Source organism: Bidens hawaiensis, unplaced genomic scaffold, assembly GCF_021521415.1.
Source record: "Bidens hawaiensis isolate Kalapana, Puna unplaced genomic scaffold, B.hawaiensis_p1.1 tig00022519_1, whole genome shotgun sequence".
In the NCBI taxonomy this organism is placed as follows: domain Eukaryota; kingdom Viridiplantae; phylum Streptophyta; class Magnoliopsida; order Asterales; family Asteraceae; genus Bidens; species Bidens hawaiensis.
The window spans coordinates 273512-294456 of record NW_027493510.1 but is presented as its reverse complement, the minus strand read 5'-3'; the positions used below and the strand labels follow the sequence as shown (position 1 = coordinate 294456).

Genomic DNA, 20945 nt, shown 5'->3' with positions numbered 1-20945 from the left:
GACAACACATAAGCTAGATGATAGCTAAGTGCTTGAGCCAAGCTAGCCTGAGTTTGGAAGTGTATCATGTTACACTCAGAGGGTGGAGGAAGTGCTCAAAGAACTCTTGGCACACACGCGGATCAGTAAAAAGGGCGTCCGGGCCAAGATTCCATGAGGGACGAAAAAGGGAATCCCCTTGATCCTGAGATAAAGGATTCGAGGATTCCCCCTTTTCACCCATGGAAACTGAGAAAGTTTCAGCTGCATCCTCGGGGGGGCACAACCTCAGTTTCCACCACTAACTCGGGTGGCGGCGTACCGGCATCCTTAGGAGGCACATCCTCGTCAACCCTCACCTGCAAAACCTCCAGAGGCGGAGAAGGCGGGCGGGGAACCACGACAGCTGCCAATCCAAAAACACAAAGTTATTGATATTCACAAGAAATAGAAAATCAAACTTACGAATATCTGCAGGCAGTCGGACGGTGGTCCTTTTCTTGACCCGGTCTTAGAGCCGGGTCGGCTTTATCTTCTTAGGGGGAGGACCCCCCCCCCCCCAACTTTTGAAGCCTCCCCTCCAGCGGGATCATCGGCACCCTTAATTGCCTTCCCACCGGCGGGATCATTGGCAACTCTTGAAGCCTCCCCTCTAGCGGGACCATCGGCAGCAACTGAGGCCTCCGCAACGGTAGGATCCCCAGTGTCTTCATCAGCCTCCCCACCAGCGGGATCATCGGCCTCGGAATCTTTAACAAGGCCAGATACACTAGCACTATCCGCCCTCCTCTTGTTGCGGCGAATCAGATCTGCAATAGCACGCAATACGCCAGAATGAAAACTTTCCGGGGTACCGGATGGGGAACCCTCACTAGAGGACTCCTCACTAGAAGAAAGGAATATTGTCCCGTCCGGATTCATAACGGTAAGAGGTTTAGGGTTTAGAATATACACACCTTGAGCCACCACAAGCATATTGGCCATAGGCTCGGTGCGACCGCGGGTCGGGAACAGGAAGTTCCCATGAGTAGCCTCGAGAACAGGCCTCTGGTCTATCTCCAGAGGCATGCGGAACATGTTCCCCGCAACAGTCAGAATAAGAACTTCAAAAAGCGAGTTCCCTTCTGCAGGGAAGAAAGAAACATAAATACAAGCAAACGTCAAAGGGAACAAAGGTGCAGGAACTTACTATCGTCATCCCGAGAAAAATAGGGATGCTCATCCGGGTATCGCCACAAGCGGCTCATCCCCACCTGCACCAAGGCCGACTCCGGAATAAGACCGTGGAGGTCGGAGTCCGCGTAAGCTTCACATACCCCTCCTGACCCTCCGTATCGGCAGCAGGAAGGGACAATTTGGTAGTCAGCGAGCGGCGGGTCCTGGCCAACGGAATGACATCCGCGCTGATCCACAAAAATTTATTCTTCTACTCATGAGCACTCCTCAGAGGCTCAGTCCCTATTACCTTCCCCTGCAAGGCGAAGCTAAACCAGCTCCCACGAACGTGGATCTTGTAGATCGCAAGAAAACGATCCATAGTGGGCTATATCTCCAGAGCCCTACAGCAAAACTCGAAGTGCCGGAGCCTCATAACCCGAATGGACGCAGCTGGGAAACGTGAATCCCAGATTTACTCAAGATATCACCAAAGAACTTGGTAATAGGCAACCGGAAATTGCCCGTGGTGAAAGATTCACCATACAGGGCGATCTTTCCGGCCGGTGGCTGATCAGCCATTGAACCCGGAGACAGAAGCTCCAGCTCCCACTCCGGCGCCAACCCATACTGATTGACGATATCCTGGAAGTCGGTGACTTTCCAGTTTATATAGATGTTCTCTACAAGTCCCTTGGATGAGTCTTTCTTGCCTTCCCGACCTCTCGTCTTCCCTTTCTTACCACCTGCCATTGCGATCCAAAGTACGAAAATATGCAGAGAAACAAGATGAAGATGAACAGATTCAAGGAAAAGTTTTTTGCAAGTAAATTGGGAAGAAGGACAGTTTCTATTATATATACACATCGCAATTAATGCGAAGGAAGAGGGATCCAGCTCACACGTCAAGAACTGCCCAGTCATAAGGCAACACGTTAGGCGGGAACTGACAAAACGAAATAATTTTGAAATAGCCGCCTAAAAGTTCGTGCACCAACCTCGAGCACCGCTCCTGACACAGTTCAGACGGGAGACATCACATCGCAGATGCCAAAATAGTACCTCAGTTCAAAAGCAACATGAATCTCAAGAGTCAGCAGCAGCAACCCGCGAACAAAGGCCTCGACAGAGTACATAGTTCCACCCACGACATTGCCTCGCGGGAGCAACAATGGACTAGGGGGACTTATAGAGGTAGGGTAGTAAAGCTATCCACGGATCCCTTACTTGGCCTGCGGATCGTCAGAAGACATTCACCACCCGCGGGCCACTTACCCCAATACCTCCTGATAGCGACATCGACCAATGGAAAGGTAACACCTGGACACGTAATGGCCATCCCACGACGTGCACAGATAACAGCTGCCCCATAAATGGGTCCAGGCTTTCACACCCAATAAAGGCTCGACACGTGTCCATTAAGGTAGAAAGAGAATAACTTGATAGTGACAACTCCACCATTCAACTTCCCACACCCTTGGCTATAAATACGAAGATCATCTCTTCAAGGTATTCATTCACACTCTCAAGCCTTACACAATATACCGGTACTCGTATTATTTCTGATTAAGATACGATACTTATTCTCACACCGGAGGGTGGTTACGGGAAGACCCCCACTCCGTCCTTCCCGTAACGAGACTCAAAGGTGTTCTGTTTTGCAGGCGCTAGCTTGGATCTGCTCTCATCACGTACCAGAATACTCACAGTCGGGGATTCAACAGGTCGGACTATCCAGTTCGACTTAGTGTTTCTTCATTTCCCAACTACGGTGCTACAACAATATGTTATCAACACTAGTTTACTAACAAACAGCTTGAGTAAAAAGTGATTATGACTTGAGTACAAAACATTTACGCACCAGATGTTGAGAAAACGGTATCGACCCCCATGTTTCGCGAAGACGTATCCTTGTGCTTAGTGTTCTGGTTTGATTCGGTTTGATTAGACTTTCCTCTGCTTTACTTTCCAGGGTCAAGTTATTTTACAAAGGAAGACAAAAATAAAAAGGATGAGAAGGATTTCTAGATAAAAATAAACCCATTAGAAAAAATAATAAAAAATTAATAAAAAAAATCATGACTCAAAATTTTAATAAAAAAATGTAAAAATGCAAAAATGTTTCCACCGTCTTCCTCGTTCTAACAAAAAGACACAATGTTGAGGAAAAAATTATTGTGTCTTTTTATTTATCATTGTGTTTTGTGTTTATTTTCGTCATTGATTGTGTCTTTTTTCCTTGACATTATGTTATATTACTCAATATTATGTTATATTTGTTCGGCAATGTATTAAATTTTGCGAACTACTGTGTCTTTTTTTATTTATCATTTTGTTGTTTGTTCATTTTCGGCATTGTGTCTTTTAGTCTTTTTTTTTATTTGGAACGGACGGGAAAACATTTTGGTTTTTTATTTATAGTTTGAGTTTTGATTTTTTTATTAATTTTTTGAATTATTTTTAAGAGGATTTTTGTGTGGCCACAAATCCTTCTCACACTTTTCATTTTTGTCTTCCTTTGTATTTTAACTTTACTCTTACTATCCATTGTTTTTTGTTTAATAAATAATAAATTTTACATTTCATTTTATTTGATTTTTATTTATTTTTATTTGTTAATAGTATGGGCATTTTAGACATTTCACATGCACTTAACTGAAAAATTTAACATTCATTCACTCGAAGGAGCATGAGCATCTATCTTACGTTTTAGAAACAGTCAAAAGATCATAGAAATAATTTTAAGATAAGAAAGTGAAGTGCAAGCATGCAATATGTATATGTCTATGAGCGTCCGTGTAGTTATTTTTATTTATATACTAGTTTTTATCTCCCGTATTATGTGGGGTTGTTTTATATTATTTCTTTTAATACTTATATATATTTTTTTATTTTAATTTTATTTATGGTAAAAAAGTTAATAATATACTTAGGGTTTGATGATTAAATGGTTTCACAAATAAATGAGATGTTATAACCCGGTGTAAAAGCCACTAGGTTTGGTGAGACATACGACCCGCTTATTTTTTTTACTATAAAATTGTTTTTTTAATTATAAATAATATTTTTTTTAAATCTGATATTAATTTTTAGTATATCCCTATTTTATAGGATTTTCATATCAAATATTTGGTGAGATTAATTTTTAATTTAATGTGAGGCTCTAATCCATTAAAGGGCTATCTGGGTTTGTTGAGACTCGTACCGTGAATTCAAATAAAATGCATGAGAGACCTTTATTTATAAATAAAGCAATCTGATGGCTTGAAAGAATATTAAAAACAGCCAAAAATATTTTAAAGGTTTCGTTAATATATATTTAAGATCTGAATCAGCATAATCCTGAATGTCATTGGATTCAGTTTTAGGAACTACCTCACAGAATCTTGGTACTCACGAAACCTACCATGTATGAAAACCCATGTCCCAATCTAGAACCTCTAGTTATTTTTGTTACATATGAGACTTGAACTCAAGATCTTCCTCTTTTTAATTGAAGTCTTTAGGTGATTCACCCAACAATTAGGACAGGAATCATTGGTTTATATGCTTACATGTATCTCGTTTTTATATCATTTGTTTGCTATACATATGATCCCAAACTTTATATGCAGTAGAAAACTAAAACCGTTATTTTATAAATTTTTTGCATAGTGTTAACCAAAAATATGTTACAAATTAACAACTATAAATAGCAAACATGTGACTTTTAAAAGTTAGAATCCAAATTTGTTATTTTTAACAAATAATTTTTCTAAAAAACAATTTTTTTCTCTAAGAATTATATACACAGAGTATAGTTATTCTCGAGTGAAAAGTTTGTAGCACGATGATTTAAAATAATGGCAACGCGGATGAAGTGAAAATTAATATTTTTTTTATTATGATTTTCTCGTAATTATCGAAGAAATGTGTTTTTATTTCCCTACTCGATTTATTCTTATAAGAGGGGACGGAATGGAGACCTTGAAGAGTTGAGAAAGAGTGAGAAAAACAAACAGGGCCGACAGGGAATCCCCCCCCCCCTCCCTAGGGGTTTGTCTAGAATGGTTTTTCCACTGAATTTGTGGAATACTCATCAATTTTCCCGATGATTTTGATACCTTTTGTACCTTTTAGCTGACATTTTCTTAGAAATTGGATCAGGGGTCCGAGAAATGGTGAGACGAGTCCGTATCCTCTAACTATCCCTTTTTATATTGTATATTATATAGTTTTTAATGCCCTTAACTTATAAAAATGCATTTAATCATTCAAGAGCATCTACACATAGTGTTTACAAACTCTTATATATACCCCTCAAATTATGTATGTTTATATACCAACATATTTTCACAACCTTACTAGGAGCTAGCAAACCTCCTCCTTTCCCATGGCTTTCTCCCCTTCATTTTCAACCATCAAAAACTATTGTTCGCAATCATGCATGAGCGTTGCAGACCAAGGTAGTCGTGGTGCACCCTTTGGGCACACTATATTACGGAAAAATAGTAAGAGTGGGGAGTTAGGAATAGCGAGTGTAGCAACTGATTTGCGGCCGGTTGTTCAGCAACCACCATGGAAAGAGGTGGCAAAAGAGCGGAAGCTGGCCGCTTGGACTAGTGTCCAACAAGATCGGTGGGAAGGCGAGCTTGTTGTAGAAGGAGAGATCCCTAAGTGGTTGGTAAGTTTGTGTTTACATTCGTGAGATTGTCTTATGTGCAAAGCTTGAATCATGATGCATTGATTTATTATTCAATAGGCTAGTGCAAATCTTTTGATAGCAATTGTAGTGCACCACTTTAGTTAACACCCATAATATTATTCTAGTATAGTACTACATGACACTCGATCTATAGATCTTTCTAAATAAATGATATTTTACAGAATTTTATTAATATAAATCAGTAAAATTAATAAATATGCATGCCCATAAATGTTATGATTTGTTTATAATCCGGAGAATATGTTAAATTTCTTCTCATAATCTTAGCATCACTAAAAGGAATTACAAAGATTAAACAATGATAGAGTATATATAGACAGATTGGAATTTATTGATTGAAACCAACTCCTTGATCGTCCATCGATAATAATCAGTACTAGCAATTTTTTATATTGACACTAATAACTTCACTTCCCGTAACCAAGGATAATAACTTTACCCTTAACATTTTGTTTATGTCACTTCAAAATAATTTACAGTATCTGCTTGAGATAAAAATCAGTCATCTGTTCAAATTATCACTATAAACTATTATTGGTATATACGTCAAAAGTTTTATTATTATTATTATTATTATTATTATTATTATTATTATTATTATTATTATTATTATTATTATTATTATTATTATTATTATTATTATTATTATTATATTACAAACATGTTTGTTGCCACCCATTAATGTCTTTCTGTGTCTGCTGCTTTCACTATACTAAACTTATGATGCATGTTATTTTGAACATCATGGAATTATATAATATGCCAACTTTTGATTGACAACCATGCAGAATGGGACTTACTTGAGGAATGGACCAGGACTATGGCACATAGGAGACTACAACTTCCGCCACCTCTTCGATGGCTACGCCACCATTGTTCGCCTCCACTTCGAGAACAGCCGTCTCGTTATGGGTCACCGTCAAATTGAATCCGACGCCTACAAGGCCGCAAGAAAAAACAATAAACTTTGTTACCGTGAATTTTCCGAGGTCCCAAAACATGACAACTTCCTAGCATATATAGGAGACTTGGCCAATTTATTCTCGGGCGCGTCCCTAACTGATAATGCCAATACTGGTGTTGTTCAGTTAGGGGACGGCCGAGTGATTTGTCTTACTGAGACAATCAAAGGGTCGATTATTATCAACCCAAATAACTTAGATACGCTAGGAAAGTTCGAGTATAGCGACTCTTTGGGTACCTTAGTCCACTCGGCGCATCCTATAGTGACTGAATCAGAATTTTTAACGTTGTTGCCGGATTTGTTGAACCCGGGTTATTTAGTGGTGAGGATGGAGCCCGGTTCAAATGAAAGGAAGGTGATTGGTCGGGTTGATTGTCGTGGTGGCCCCTCACCAGGGTGGGTCCATTCGTTCCCTGTGACGGAACATTATGTGATTGTGCCTGAGATGCCTTTAAGGTATTGTGCACAAAACTTGTTAAGGGCTGAACCCACACCATTGTACAAGTTTGAGTGGCATCCAGAGTCCAAAGGATTCATGCATGTTATGTGCAAAGCTAGTGGCAAATTGGTAAGCTCCATTAATAAACAACATGCAATGTCTTACTTATTTTTAATTTTTTTTATTATAGTTAGTAGGTGGTTTTGGATTCAAACTAATATTTTTACGCGTTTCTGGAAGTTTTTATACTTTTCAGCAGTTCGCTAACCTTATAAGCGAACTAATGTCAGTTCTAACAATTTTTTTAGAGTACATGTACTTTGGTTTAAATTTAGGATTTAGCAAGTACTTGGCTTGTAGTCGTTCTTCGAAAGTTTTTGTACTTGTAAACGGTTCGCTACCTACAAATGAACTCTTGCAAGTTCTAACATCCTTTTTTGGAGTCCGTTAACAAACTGTGCAAGTTCACTTGGATGACAAGCAAACACAATACGGTTTTTATCCATACCCTCTGAATTCACTTGTAGAGGTATCCAACTGCCTAAAAGTACAAAAGTTCAAAAAATAGTCGCGATGAATCCTAAACCACCTACAAACACAACTAAATTCTTGTTTATTATGATTGGTAGATGTTTTCAATTTTTTTTTTTTCAAATTTGGTTGTAAGTTGTGGTAAATAACTTTTATTTGTCATGAAACATTGAAGGTGGCAAGTGTGGAAGTTCCTCTATTTGTGACATTTCACTACATCAATGCATATGAAGATAAAGACGAAGACGGGAGGGTAACCGGAATTATAGTTGATTGTTGTGAGCACAATGCCAACCCAGCATTCCTCGATAAACTACGGCTTCAAAATCTTCGGTCATGGTCCGGCGAGGATGTTCTACCCGATGCTAGGTACAAGGTTGTCATTTGTAACTCATTATCCTTAAATAACAGTTTTTAAAACCGAACTTTGTTATTATAGGGTTGGGCGATTTAAAATACCGCTTGATGGAAGCCCGTATGGAGAACTAGTAGATGCTCTAAACCCCGATGAACATGGAAGGGGGATGGATATGTGTAGCATCAATCCGACTTATTTAGGTAAGAAATATAGATATGCTTACGCTTGTGGTGCTCGACGTCCTTGTAACTTCCCCAACACCATCGCTAAGGTACATTTTCTCGTTACACTTCGCTTGTTATACATTCTTGAAACTAAAATTAGAAAGAATCTAATTGTTGTAACGTTGATAAATGTTTTACAGATCGACTTACAAGATAAAAAAGCAACGAGTTGGTATGACGAAGGTTCGGTTCCATCTGAACCATTTTTCGTTGCACGCCCTGGTGCAACGAAAGAGGATGATGGTAAGTGATTAAGTTTATATATCAAATAAACTTGTAATAGTAAGGTTTTAAGCTAACCATTTTATTTTTGTTGTTACTAATGTTTAGGGGTCGTCATATCGATGGTAAGTGACAAAAATGGTGAAGGTTACGCCTTAATATTAGACGCGTCATCATTTGAAGAAATCGCAAGAGCAAAGTTCCCTTACGGGCTTCCATATGGACTTCACGGATGCTGGGTTCCTAAGCGTTAAAGAGGCAATGTGGTAACATAAAGGAAACATGTATCAAAAGATGTTTATATATGTATACCTCATTAGTCAAGAACATAGGAATACTTTATTAAAAAGTATAGTTAAACTGTCTAATTAGTTGGTGTACATAATGGTTTATACATATTTATGTAGACTAGTTTCCTTGTACAATGTCACATTATGTATACAATAATGAATTTGAATATATAATCTTAATTAGTACTCAGATTAATTTAACAATAGACAGACTAATATCCATTTGACACTTGCACGAATCTAGGCATAAAACATGAAAGAACTTATATCCACTAGAAATAAATTATGTCATATAATTTTAATCTTTTCAAATCGGTTGACATGCAAACACTATATATGTTACAGGCGGTTTAATACAACCCAGTATTAATATGCGATATAACTCAGTAAAGCAAGTATGATACATTTTCATATAGAATTTTATTGAATGAATGAAACATTATATGAGGGTCCATGAATTTTAAAGTAAATATTATATGATTAAAAAAACTGTCAAATAAATACTAAAACTAAAGCATAGAAATACTTGTGTAAATTAAGGCAATCGGTGATTTACGTTTTTCATGCTGAAAGTGAAAGATTTGGAAATCACAAAAATGGCAACTAAAAACTCCAGTTACAAATTCAAAGCCTTAATTAATTGATTAAAGTCGACTCCAACAGATAAGCCAAACCGCCTTTGGCTGCGTAACTCAACTTATGTCTTCTTTATGTTGGGCACAATTATATCATAGTTCCTCAATTGTTAATTGTAGAGGTGGGAAAAAAAAACCCAATTCAGAGCCCTGCCTGGAATCGGACCCGTCTTAATCGAGTTGGGGGTACAAACTAGATTTCGTACCGGACCCGTTGAGGCTAGTTCCACCTCTACACGGTCTAAACTCAGACTAGGCCCACCCAAAACCAATAAAACCTGGAAAACCCAGTCAAATACCCAACCATACCTGGAATCGGTTCCTATCTGATTCCGGTTCCTGAAAATATCCGATTTGGCCACCTTTGGTTAATTGTGTTCAAGTAATTTGTCAAATCTACCTATATACTATTAAAGCAAGACTATCCTTCTATATGTTATTCAATTAGAGACAGAGTAGCCAACTAATATTATTTTCATTTATAGAATTACCAACAAAGTTACAAATGTAATTTTAAATGTTGTATTAAATGAGGTTTTTAGAAATTTATGAAATATATAATTTTATTTATCATTATTTATATATTATGAATCTATTAAGGTATGCTATTACGTATATTATTAAATTTAACTTTTTTGTTGTATTTTTAACCACCCGCGTATTACACGCTATGTCCTAGTGTGACAATAACTCAATAAGTATGGGCTTCTCCTTTTTTATGCTAATGGACTATAGACCTGTAAAATTGGCTCTAGCCTCGAGCTCAGTCTATGCCCACTTCGGCCTGTTTGGTGTTAAAGATCCCTAGGCCTAGTGTTGTAATATATATATATATGTTGTTACATGAAGTTTTACTATTTTTTATAAATATTAATTGATGTACTGCTAAAATAAATTAAATTAGTATTTGTTAGTGCTATGATGTATAGTAATAAATATATTAGATATGTAAACAACTCCAGAAGAGAAAAGCGAAGGTATTTCAGGTTGTTATATTGGTCTCAGTTTGCTGTACTTAGAAGACAATGAATGCAGTGGTGTTCGATCGGAAGCCTACCATTTGATAATGTGTTGGAAGAGATCAAATGGGTCGGTTTTCTTTGGGTTCGGAACAAATCGAGGTAGATTGCGATGTCATGAAGGATTGACAAGTTTTCAATTTATAGTTTGTTTTCATTGTTTGTGCTGATGTTATTCTATTTTGTTTGTTGGTTGTATGCATGTATGCGTGGTGTGGTTCTAGTTTCACTGTTTGTTGTTCGTTAAAAAGAAAAATCAAACGCACCAATGTTACAAGTCCATATCAGTACCAAATGATTGTAAGACAATGGTAACTACCGGGTTGTTATTTCTTGATAATACATTACAATATATATATATATATATATATATATATATATATATATATATATACATACGGAATGCAAACCCTAGAGACGGTGAGTCCTTGGGCTCACACTAATAATACTTAATATAATATATCCAATAATGAGATATATCAAACGATAATATGTGAACAAACGAGGATGGTCGATACACAATCAAACAAGTATTATAAATTAGTATAATTGATAACTTTTGTGTCGGAAAGTTTTTTTAAGGCTATAACTTTAATTATTTATATGATTACTTTCAAATTTATTCAAATGATTGAGTTGGTTTGATGGTTAATGAAATGCTTCCTAATTCACAATATACTAATTGACCGAAGTTCAAGTCTCCATTGTAGCACATTTTTTTTCTTTTCTTTTTTTCTTTTTCTTTTTTTCTTTTTTTTTTTGTATACATCTATGTATTGATTGTTGTATTAGGTTTTTTAATTATGTTTTATTTGTTTATTTCTTTAATGATGCAATTTTTTTTTAGCTTTAGTTCTCGTACATGTAATGAACCTAATTGATATCGATAGAATTCGCATCGAGTCGTTGTAACGCCAAGGTTTTTGTTTTAATCCCGTAGACTCGCTGCCTCAACGCCCGGGATCTACAACGGTCGGGTTTTACTAACTCTCGAGTTTTACCGACCGATGCCACCCTATTGATTCAGCTCATTTTTTATAATTTTTGTTTTATATTTGGTTTTAATTCCGATACGATAGCGCGTGTCACCGAATTCGCATCGACTTACTGGCTCAATGCTTGGATTTTACCACTGTCCGAGTTTTACTGACCTGCCCGGCGCAACGCACCGGCTTAAAAACTAGTTATAAATAAATCTCAATTTTCCTAACTTTATTATATTACATTTACAAACAGTTAGTTTAAAAGTTTAAAAAATTTATAGTAAAACTTAGAGTATGTTTGGGATGGAGTTTGAAAAATTTTTATTGGTTTATTGGTGTTTTAAAAAAGCCAATAAGTTAAAATGTGTTTGGCGATCACAAAAATCTTTTTGATTTTAGTTTTTCGAAAGGGTTAAAAAGCAGTTTTCCAAAAACCTCAAATCCTGACATTTTGAAGAAGCCAATAAGCATTTTTCAAAGTCAATCCTAAACAAGCTCTTATACTTGTAGATGTCTTTCAACATAATCTTAGTATGAAAAAGTTTAGTTAAAAAACGGATGAAGCGATAACATTTTATGAAGGGAAAATGTTGCTTTAGTTTTGGACTTAATTACATCAATCTTGAGTATTTGAAATCTTCATTAATTTCATGTGATCAAAACTTCTTTCTTATAGATGTTTAAATAAGTGTTTGAAAGTGAGATATATGCTTGATGGTCCTATTAAACAAGCATATAGGACCTTCCACCTAGTTTGACTATGGTGCAATTGTGCCCATTCTTATAGATTATCACAAGTGATTTCAAGAACAAAAATAGCAAGACAAGAAGGGAGTTATGTGTGGTATTGTATCCGCTCAATAAACGCTCATTGGTAAAGTTGGTGGTCATATGTACCAAGTGAATTATGGAGAAGTTTTACTCCTGACCCTACCAAGTATTTAAGGAGATTTTGTTGGTGACCCTACCATTTGTCTTGGGTAGATGTTTTTTTAGAGAGATCTTTTATTAGGGTATGTGTTACAAGATATGCAAAATAAAATATGGACATAATTACAAGTTTTGTCCTTTAAACATATACGATTTACGGATCAGGTCCTTTAAAAAATTTACTTGCAGTCGGTGTCCTTTACATGGCATGTTTGTTTGATTTTAGTCCTTTTGACTAACGAGCATCTAAAAACTCAGTTAAGTGCCAGCATGTGATAAACATGTGATGGACAAGATGGTAATTACACATTTACTTAAATAAAAAAACTAATTAGTTAATACGGTACCACTCACTATTTTCATCATATTCAACAAATTAAATCTTCGTTTTTATCACTATCACCAAAAAAAACGTTTACTCTTCCGTCATTCAACCCCCACCACTACTCTGATCGCCATTTCCATTCTTGAAACCACCACTGAAGGATTGGTTAAGACAGTGAACAAAGTTATTGCTGCCACCTGCTTAATCTCGAATCTGGAATCATCATTCACTATCACATAGCCACTACCTCAGCCTAAAACATCGTCGGCGGATATGATGTTTTCAGGATGCCGAAACAAATCAGTAGAATGACTAACTTGATTTTGAACCGAACACCACCTCCAATTTCCCCCAATTTTGTGAAGAATGTGACAAATTAGGGAAAAAAATACCCAAAATTGCACCTGAATCGGACTAAACCGGAGGTTACAGACCAACTCATTCCTGAATCTGAAAAATTGAACCTAAATGGGGTCTCGTCGTTCTGGCGAAATTTGTGGCGGTGTGCTGTGGTTGCCACAAACGGTGATGCCCGGCAGTTATAGCCACCGATTCTTCAAACTGGAAACATGCAACTCAAGTCAGTGTTTAGGCTTGGTGTGTGGTTGCATTTAGTGGTGGTGGTGGTGGTTGTGTGTGATGTTCTTGGTGGCTGATGGTGGTGGTGGTTGTTGTAACAACTCGGGTTTTCCACATACAACTTATATCCATAACCCGACCCGTTTTAGGTTCGGGAAATTTTTAACACTAAAAGGGTATCACGTTTATCGAGGAATTTCTATACAAATTATATTTATATATTATATTTAACTTTAAAAAATGTACATATTTTGCCCAAATGTAAACTTTTACCTCCTATTGCTCCCATCTTCAATTTCCAAGGACTAAAATGCAAATTCTTTTATAACCCATGTAACCAAATCCAAAACCCATGACCCGTTAACCCGTTTAACCATATCTGTAAACCCGTTTAGTTACTTGAAGCTCAATTTTCGTTATAAACAAGGAATTAAATCAGGTTTGGGTTGGTTCTTGCTATAATCGGCCTAAACAATTCCATGAATTAGGAAACAAGATCAATTATAAATTGTATTGATATGTTAAGTTAAACCGTCATAACCTAAAACTAATTATATAACTTAGGGTTTATCAAAAGTCAATTAAACTCGTCTGCATCTCCTATATAACTCGGCGAGCATAACCCCTAAACTTAATTGTGTTGATTGTGGCCGTAACCCTCAGTTCGATTCTCCTTCTTGCGCGGCTGCAGGCTTCGTCGTCCTCCCTGATTTCATCAGGGATCGAGGTAATTAAACTATTCAGATTGTTCGTATAACAACGATAAACACAAGCCCTAACATTAATTAAACCCACATTAAGCAGATTAATTGATTTCAAAATCTAGGATTCTTGATCAATTTAGGTTAATTAATTGCTATATATAATAAATCGTTTCCAGATCTTAAGCAACTGACACACCAGCACACCTGGCTGGTGTGTGTGTATTCAAAACTTATGTGCCGGTGTCCAACGCGAGTTCGAGTCCGGCCTGCTATGTTTTTTTTTTGTTATTTTTGGTTTTTAATTGTTTTAATGGATTTATTTGTTATAAAGTATTATAATTAATATATTAATTATTAAATAAACAATATTATATCTGAACTGACATCTTAAAGATTAAACGTTTCGTGTAGGCTAGTTTCTTTACAAGTTTTCGTGTATGTATGTATGTATATATATATAAATATATATATTTTATTATTAAAGAACCAACAATTATTATTATTAAAAATCGACACTAATATTGATTTTTTTGTTGTTAGAACGTCTTTATAAATCACTCATATTTATTAGATATATATTTTACATATATACATGAATATATATATATATGTGTGTGTGTGTGTGTGTGTGTGTGTGTGTATGTATGTATTATTTTTTTAAAGCAAAACTATAATAAATGTATTTAAACATATTAATAGTGTTAACTATATTCTTACCATCAAACTTCGTTAAGGATTTTAAAATATAAATTTTATAATAATTATATATTTGAACATGTATTATTATAGTATACCTCAACCCAGATTTATTTAAACTAATTATTTGTAGATTCGATTATATAATAGACAATGATTTTATAATTAAACGATAATAAAAATTCGTAGATCCATAAACGTACAAATCATCATTGTAACTCAATCCACATCGAAATCCTAAATTCGTTATACGTATTACATCCTTTATAATTCATTCATAATATTATTTAATTAGGATTCTTGCCGGTAATTCTCGAAGAGCGTGATTTCCGCTTTCTTGTTGTATACATTCCCGTTTGGCTTATTCAATCAGGTGAGTTTGTCATTCCCCTTTTTATACATTGTTTTCAAACGTTTGGGGGAAATATGCGTACGTATTCGTATTTGTATACTACATATGTATTCAAACAAATGCATACGTGTTATTCTGAGTGATTTAATCAATCATACGTGCTACTTGCTTACTTGTGTTACCATTCAATCATTCGTATGTTGGAATTACTATTCAATCAATCATATAGCGGGTGTTCCTGCTGGTGACCAATGCCCGATTCGCTTGGCAACGGTCCACATACTTGTTTACGGTTTGATTTCATTATTCGCACTTATCACGTTATGCTTATTTTATTGTTGTGTCAAACTGATGATATTTTCACTCAACTTTATGTTGACAAAAACTCCATTTTGTACGCATATGCAGATTACTTGTATGGAAGATTGAAGCTTGGACACGTAGACAAGACTTTAGGATGAAATCAAGTTAAACTTTATTTGAATTCATATCTGTTTATTTAAATTGGTTACTGTATTTGTAAACGTGTGTGTATATTGGAATTAAAATAATTAATTAGATAGTATCACTTTTATACTATGATGGTATCTTTGATCTGTGAGCAATCGGATCATGCCCCGACATTTCCGGCTTAGGTTGGGGTGTGATAGTTGTGTGGTGCAGTGGTGTTAATTTTGAAGATGAAGGGCGGATGTGAAGTGTGCGTGGGGTGAGGGAGATGAAGTTATAATGTGGATCCATTTATTATTTATCTTTCACATAATGAAGTAGTTTTTTTTATTTAAGTAAATGTGTAATTACCATTTTGCCCGTCACATGTTTATAACATGCTGACACTTAACTGAGTTTTTGGATGTTCGTTAGTCAAAAGGACTAAAATTAAACAAACATGTCATGTAAAGGACACCACCTGTAAGTAACTTTTTAAGGAACTAGATCCGTAAATCGTATATGTTTAAATGACAAAATTTGTAATTCTGTTTAAAATATGTGTGTTGCGATGTGTAGATGTCACATAGGTGACATATAGACAAAATGGAGGGCCACTTCATATCAAGTTGAATATGTTATAGTGGTCCATCGAATGCATGACCGTGGAAGATTAAAGCGTGATCTTCACTAAATTTATACCTAAGATATCAAGTACATGTCTTTGCTAGAGCCAAAGAGGAGATATTATTAACATTTCATTGTTCACTAGATACAAGTTGGTTAAGCATGATTTTTTAAGTTACGAGTCCAACAATTTAAACCTATACTTTTTTATATTTTTTTGGCTCAATCATATTGTGGCAAGTGTCCCACTTATAACATGTTTTTCTTCTTGTTTCTTTTTTTGTTTTTTTAAGTTATAGCTTTTAAGTTTTATCTTTTCTAAACTTTTAATATACCATTATGACATTATCTCATATTTTAAAAATTTATGTGATGTATGCTCATATTTGTTCATTTAACTTAATAACTATAAAATCTAATTTAAATTTGTGCCGATTAATTAATAAATGAACATACACATAACTTCTCATGTAAAGATTCGCTATTTCACTCGATGGTCGGATGGTTAAGAAGCATGATTAACAAAACCCCCCTTAGCATATTCTTTATATTTAACTTATTAATACTAATTACAATCAATGGGAATACATCGTAACATGGTATCCCAAGACCACATATGGCATTTTTGTCATTTCCCTTGTCTCTAAACTTATCAACTGTCCTTTTCCACCAACTATCATTTATCAACATCTTAAATTATTATCGAAACTGACTTTTGTTAGTCAAATGACATTTAAAATAAAATAGATTAACTAAATTTAAGGTATATTTAGTTTATATATTTGTTGTTACAATATCAATTTCCTTCTTCAAGAGTTAGCAAAGACTCAAATTTATATAGGCATGCACGGAGTGGTTGGAGACGGTACTGACTCTCCCCTTCTCTTCATCACGGTATTGGCTTTTGGTTTCTCTCTATATTCTGAATCAAGCTTTACCACTAAATACCGGGACACCTGGAGTGGTGTTCTCGATGATACTAGTATTTTTCTTTATGATTCTCCCAAACTTCCTGCGTTCACCTTTAGAGGTTTGGATTGAAACTAAAATATTAAACAAAGGCTAACTTACCCCAAGGTCTTGACCAATAAACATATGACATTTTCAGTCTCTGATTTGATTGGTCAGTTCTGTCCGTCATAAAAAATTGAAAACACTACTAATATCAATGTTAATATAATCAATATCTTGTTTATAATAATCCCAAACCAAAATATCAATGCACATGAATGGCAATATGAATATTACGGAGGTTGTTTAACATTATTCATTTTTAATATTTATATATGTATATTTGGATTTTAATTTTATTTATTGTAAGAAAGTTAATAATTAATATACTTGAGGTTTGATGATAAAATTGTTTCATAAATAAATGATATGTTATAATCTGGTTTAAAAGTTATCTGGGTTTGATGATACCCATTACCCGTTTATTTTCTTTATTATAAAATTGTTTCTTAATTATAAATAAGATCTTTTTTTTTAATAAAATAGGATACTAATTTTTAGCATATACTTATTTTATAGGATTTTCATATCAAATATTTTATAAGATTAATTTTTAATATATATATGTAATGAGATGTTATAACCCGTTTAAGAACTATCTGGGTTTGGTGAGATCTTTATCCGTGAATTCGGGTAAAATGCGTGAGAAAGCTTCATTTACAAATAAAGCAATCTGATGGCTTGAGATAATTGTTGTTTTACATTTTTTGTTTTTTAGTATTTATTTTTAGGATTTTAGTTTTCTTTATTGTAATAAAGTTAATAATATACTTAGGGTTTGATGATAAAAGTGTTTCATAAATAAATGATATGTTATAACCAGTTTAAAAGCTATCTGGATTTGGTGACCCATTACCCGCTTATGTTTTTTACTATAAAATTGCTTATTAATTATAAATAATATATTTTTCTTTTTAATTTGGATATTAAATTTTAGTATATCCCTATTTTATAGGATTTTCATATCAAATAATTGGTAAGATTAATTTTTAATTTAATGAGATGTTATAACCCGTTTAAGAGCTATCTGGTTTTGGTAAGACCCATACCCATGAATTTGGGTTAAATCAATGAGAGATCTCCATTTAAAAATCAAGCAATCTGGTGGCTTCCAGAAAAGGGGGGAGTGTGACATTTGTCAATTTCGGGTTATTTTATACTTGTATTCTTAATGTAAACCCGACCCGTTTTGTATCCCGAACCTTTCGATATTATCAAAATGATGAATTGTATGTTAAATATTTGTTTTATAGTTGTTGGATAAAAAAACACCCTTTTCGGTTCTTAAAATTCTCCGAAAACGCTCAAAACGAACTCCAGGGACTAAAACTACCAAAATGGAGACTTGAAGGACCCATTTGTAGTTTGTGCTTTCTTGGGTCTATAACCAACTCATTTTCATGAAACACCCTTTATGAAAGACCCATTCAACTTACCCTATATATACACACCCATCTTCTTCATTTGTGCTTGCTCATTTCTTCATTTCTCTCTCAAATTCTTGAATTCTAAGGTTATTCTTCATAAGCTAATATTTCATTTTAACTACTTATCAATACTTAAAGCTTGATGTTACAACATATATATAATATACACTCCTTGTTTACCTTCGGTCTTTCATTTCTTCGGTCTCGGCCGGTTGAAATGTCGGACTAGTAAGGCAAGGTTACATGGAGGACTTTGTAGTCCTTGTTTATATATTTAACAAATCTAACCATATAACTTGTTATACTTGCTTAAATTCTAAATATTTTAGTTTATTTTTCATATTTGTCAAGTTCCATGGTATTGGGTATGTGGTGACTAGCCTCGGTTTCATCCCGAGTTGAGAACCGAACCAAAAACCAAACTTTTGTTTAAAAGTATTATTGTTAACTTTTTGAATGTAAAACTTGAGTATTATTATTTATAAGTTATTTTACAAGTTTCATGGTAATTGGGTATGTGGTAACCATCATCGGTCTTATTCCGAGTCAAGGACCGAATCAAAAACCGAATTTTTGTTTAAAAGCTTTATTGTTAACTTTTTGAATGTAAAACTTGAATATTATTATTTATAAGTTATTTTACAAGTTCCATGGTAATTGGATATGTGGTAACCATCCTCGGTCTTATTCCGAGTCAAGGACCGAACTAAACCGAGTTCACTCGCTTAAGACACACAAGTGTGTTTTTAGCCACCAAAACTCATATTTTTCTTCAAGATTATATTTTAAATCAATTTTAGTTAATTTCTAAACATACTTGGCATGTCGGTAACCAACTTGATCTTATAACAAGTTCGAACCGATAAGGTCGTATACTCGCTTAACGAACGTTAAGGTTCTTCACAATAGAACTACATACTTGGTTAAGTCTATTTTGATTTTATTGAGTTATCTCATAACATTTATTATTTTGGGAAGTTAACTGTGAGCTTGGTCAATTATCAAGTCTCGAACCGACAAACCCGAACACTCGTTTAAACCTCGTTTTGGTATTCTTATAACCAAAGGTTTTGCAATATCGCATTTTAACCCACATTATTACTTAACATAGGTTGAGTAAAAAAAGAAAAAAACTAATGAATAGAATACCGAGACCCCGGTTTCGAGTAAACTTATTTTACAAAACTCGTTTCTTTAATTTCTCAAATATTTACATTTTAAATTCTAAACTTTATTTATTTACTTTATTTGTCATGTATTTTATTTTAAATCCTTCCAAGACTACCTACTAACACAAGACCCGTTTAATATAGGTCTTGCTCGTTAAACCGATCTCTCCGATTATTCACGACACTATCTTTCAAGTTACTTGTTAATGTGAGTACTTTTTCATCCGCCGTTTTCCATCTTTCGTTTTGGGGGTGGCATTGCATACTTATTCAAATTCAAATGATTTATACTTGAGTCTTAAACCACAACATGTATTGTATATGTTTACTTAAATAAATGCTCGATTTGGTGTTATATGATTTACATGATTATGTGCAAATTCTTGAATGCTAAGGCGGGTAACCTCTTGAATGCTAAGACGGGTAGCCTCATCAAAGTATGATCATACGTTAATTCCGAGTATATATGGTATCCCCATATAGAAAGGTGTCGTCAATGTATTCTTATTGACGATTTCATTATTGTCGTCAATGTATTCTTATTGACGGTTTTATTTTCTAAATTGTTGCTATTATTTATTGTTTTCATATACTAGTTGTGGATTTCATACTATATACTTATTGTCCAAAACTATGAAAATTGCTCACCAACCTTCGTGTTGACAAACTCTATTTTATGCAATGTTACAGGTTTGATGTTAGCTTGATTGGATTACTTGAAGAAACTTATTATCTTGGCTTTAGGATATTAGAAAATAAAAGAACAAGTTATTTGTTTATCTATCTATTTGGCATTTTGTATGAACAATTGTTGTGTTATTTATGATGATATGGATTTAAATGAGTTGTTTAAATATTCTAACTTTATAGTGTCATTGTGCAATGAGCAATCATGTCGCGCCTCGACGTTTCCGCCTTTATTGGTCGGGGTGTGACTGGGAGCGACCACATCGCGACACGTAGGATTTTAAGGTTTTCGTTTATATATATTATAGATATAGATTTGAAGTTATATTTTATAATTAGATAATAATTTAATCCAAAGACTTTCGTTGTCATACTAGATAGTAGTTCGTATGTAACATCGGTCTATTTTATATTTCTTCACTTTTATCAAATGAAGCACAAATTCAATTATGCTTTAATTTACTTACAAAATTGTATGAATTAGTTCCATATTTAATATATATAT

At 34.6% G+C, this 20945-nt stretch overlaps 1 protein-coding gene across 2 annotated transcripts; it reads left to right on the top strand.

The window, feature by feature from the left end:
* Positions 1–5491: 5491 nt before the first annotated feature.
* Positions 5492–8863, top strand: LOC143565749 (carotenoid cleavage dioxygenase 8 homolog B, chloroplastic-like). Of its 2 annotated transcripts, XM_077052623.1 has the most exons (6): positions 5492–5797; positions 6628–7371; positions 7949–8142; positions 8213–8402; positions 8496–8598; positions 8686–8863. In XM_077052623.1, the coding sequence occupies exons 1-6, from the start codon at positions 5507–5509 to the stop codon at positions 8829–8831; spliced, it is 1668 nt and encodes a 555-aa protein (XP_076908738.1). In that variant the 5' UTR covers positions 5492–5506; the 3' UTR covers positions 8832–8863. The 2 variants fall into 2 exon arrangements, with proteins under 2 accessions (XP_076908738.1, XP_076908737.1); XM_077052622.1 differs by having other exon boundaries at positions 8213–8598.
* Positions 8864–20945: the final 12082 nt, after the last annotated feature.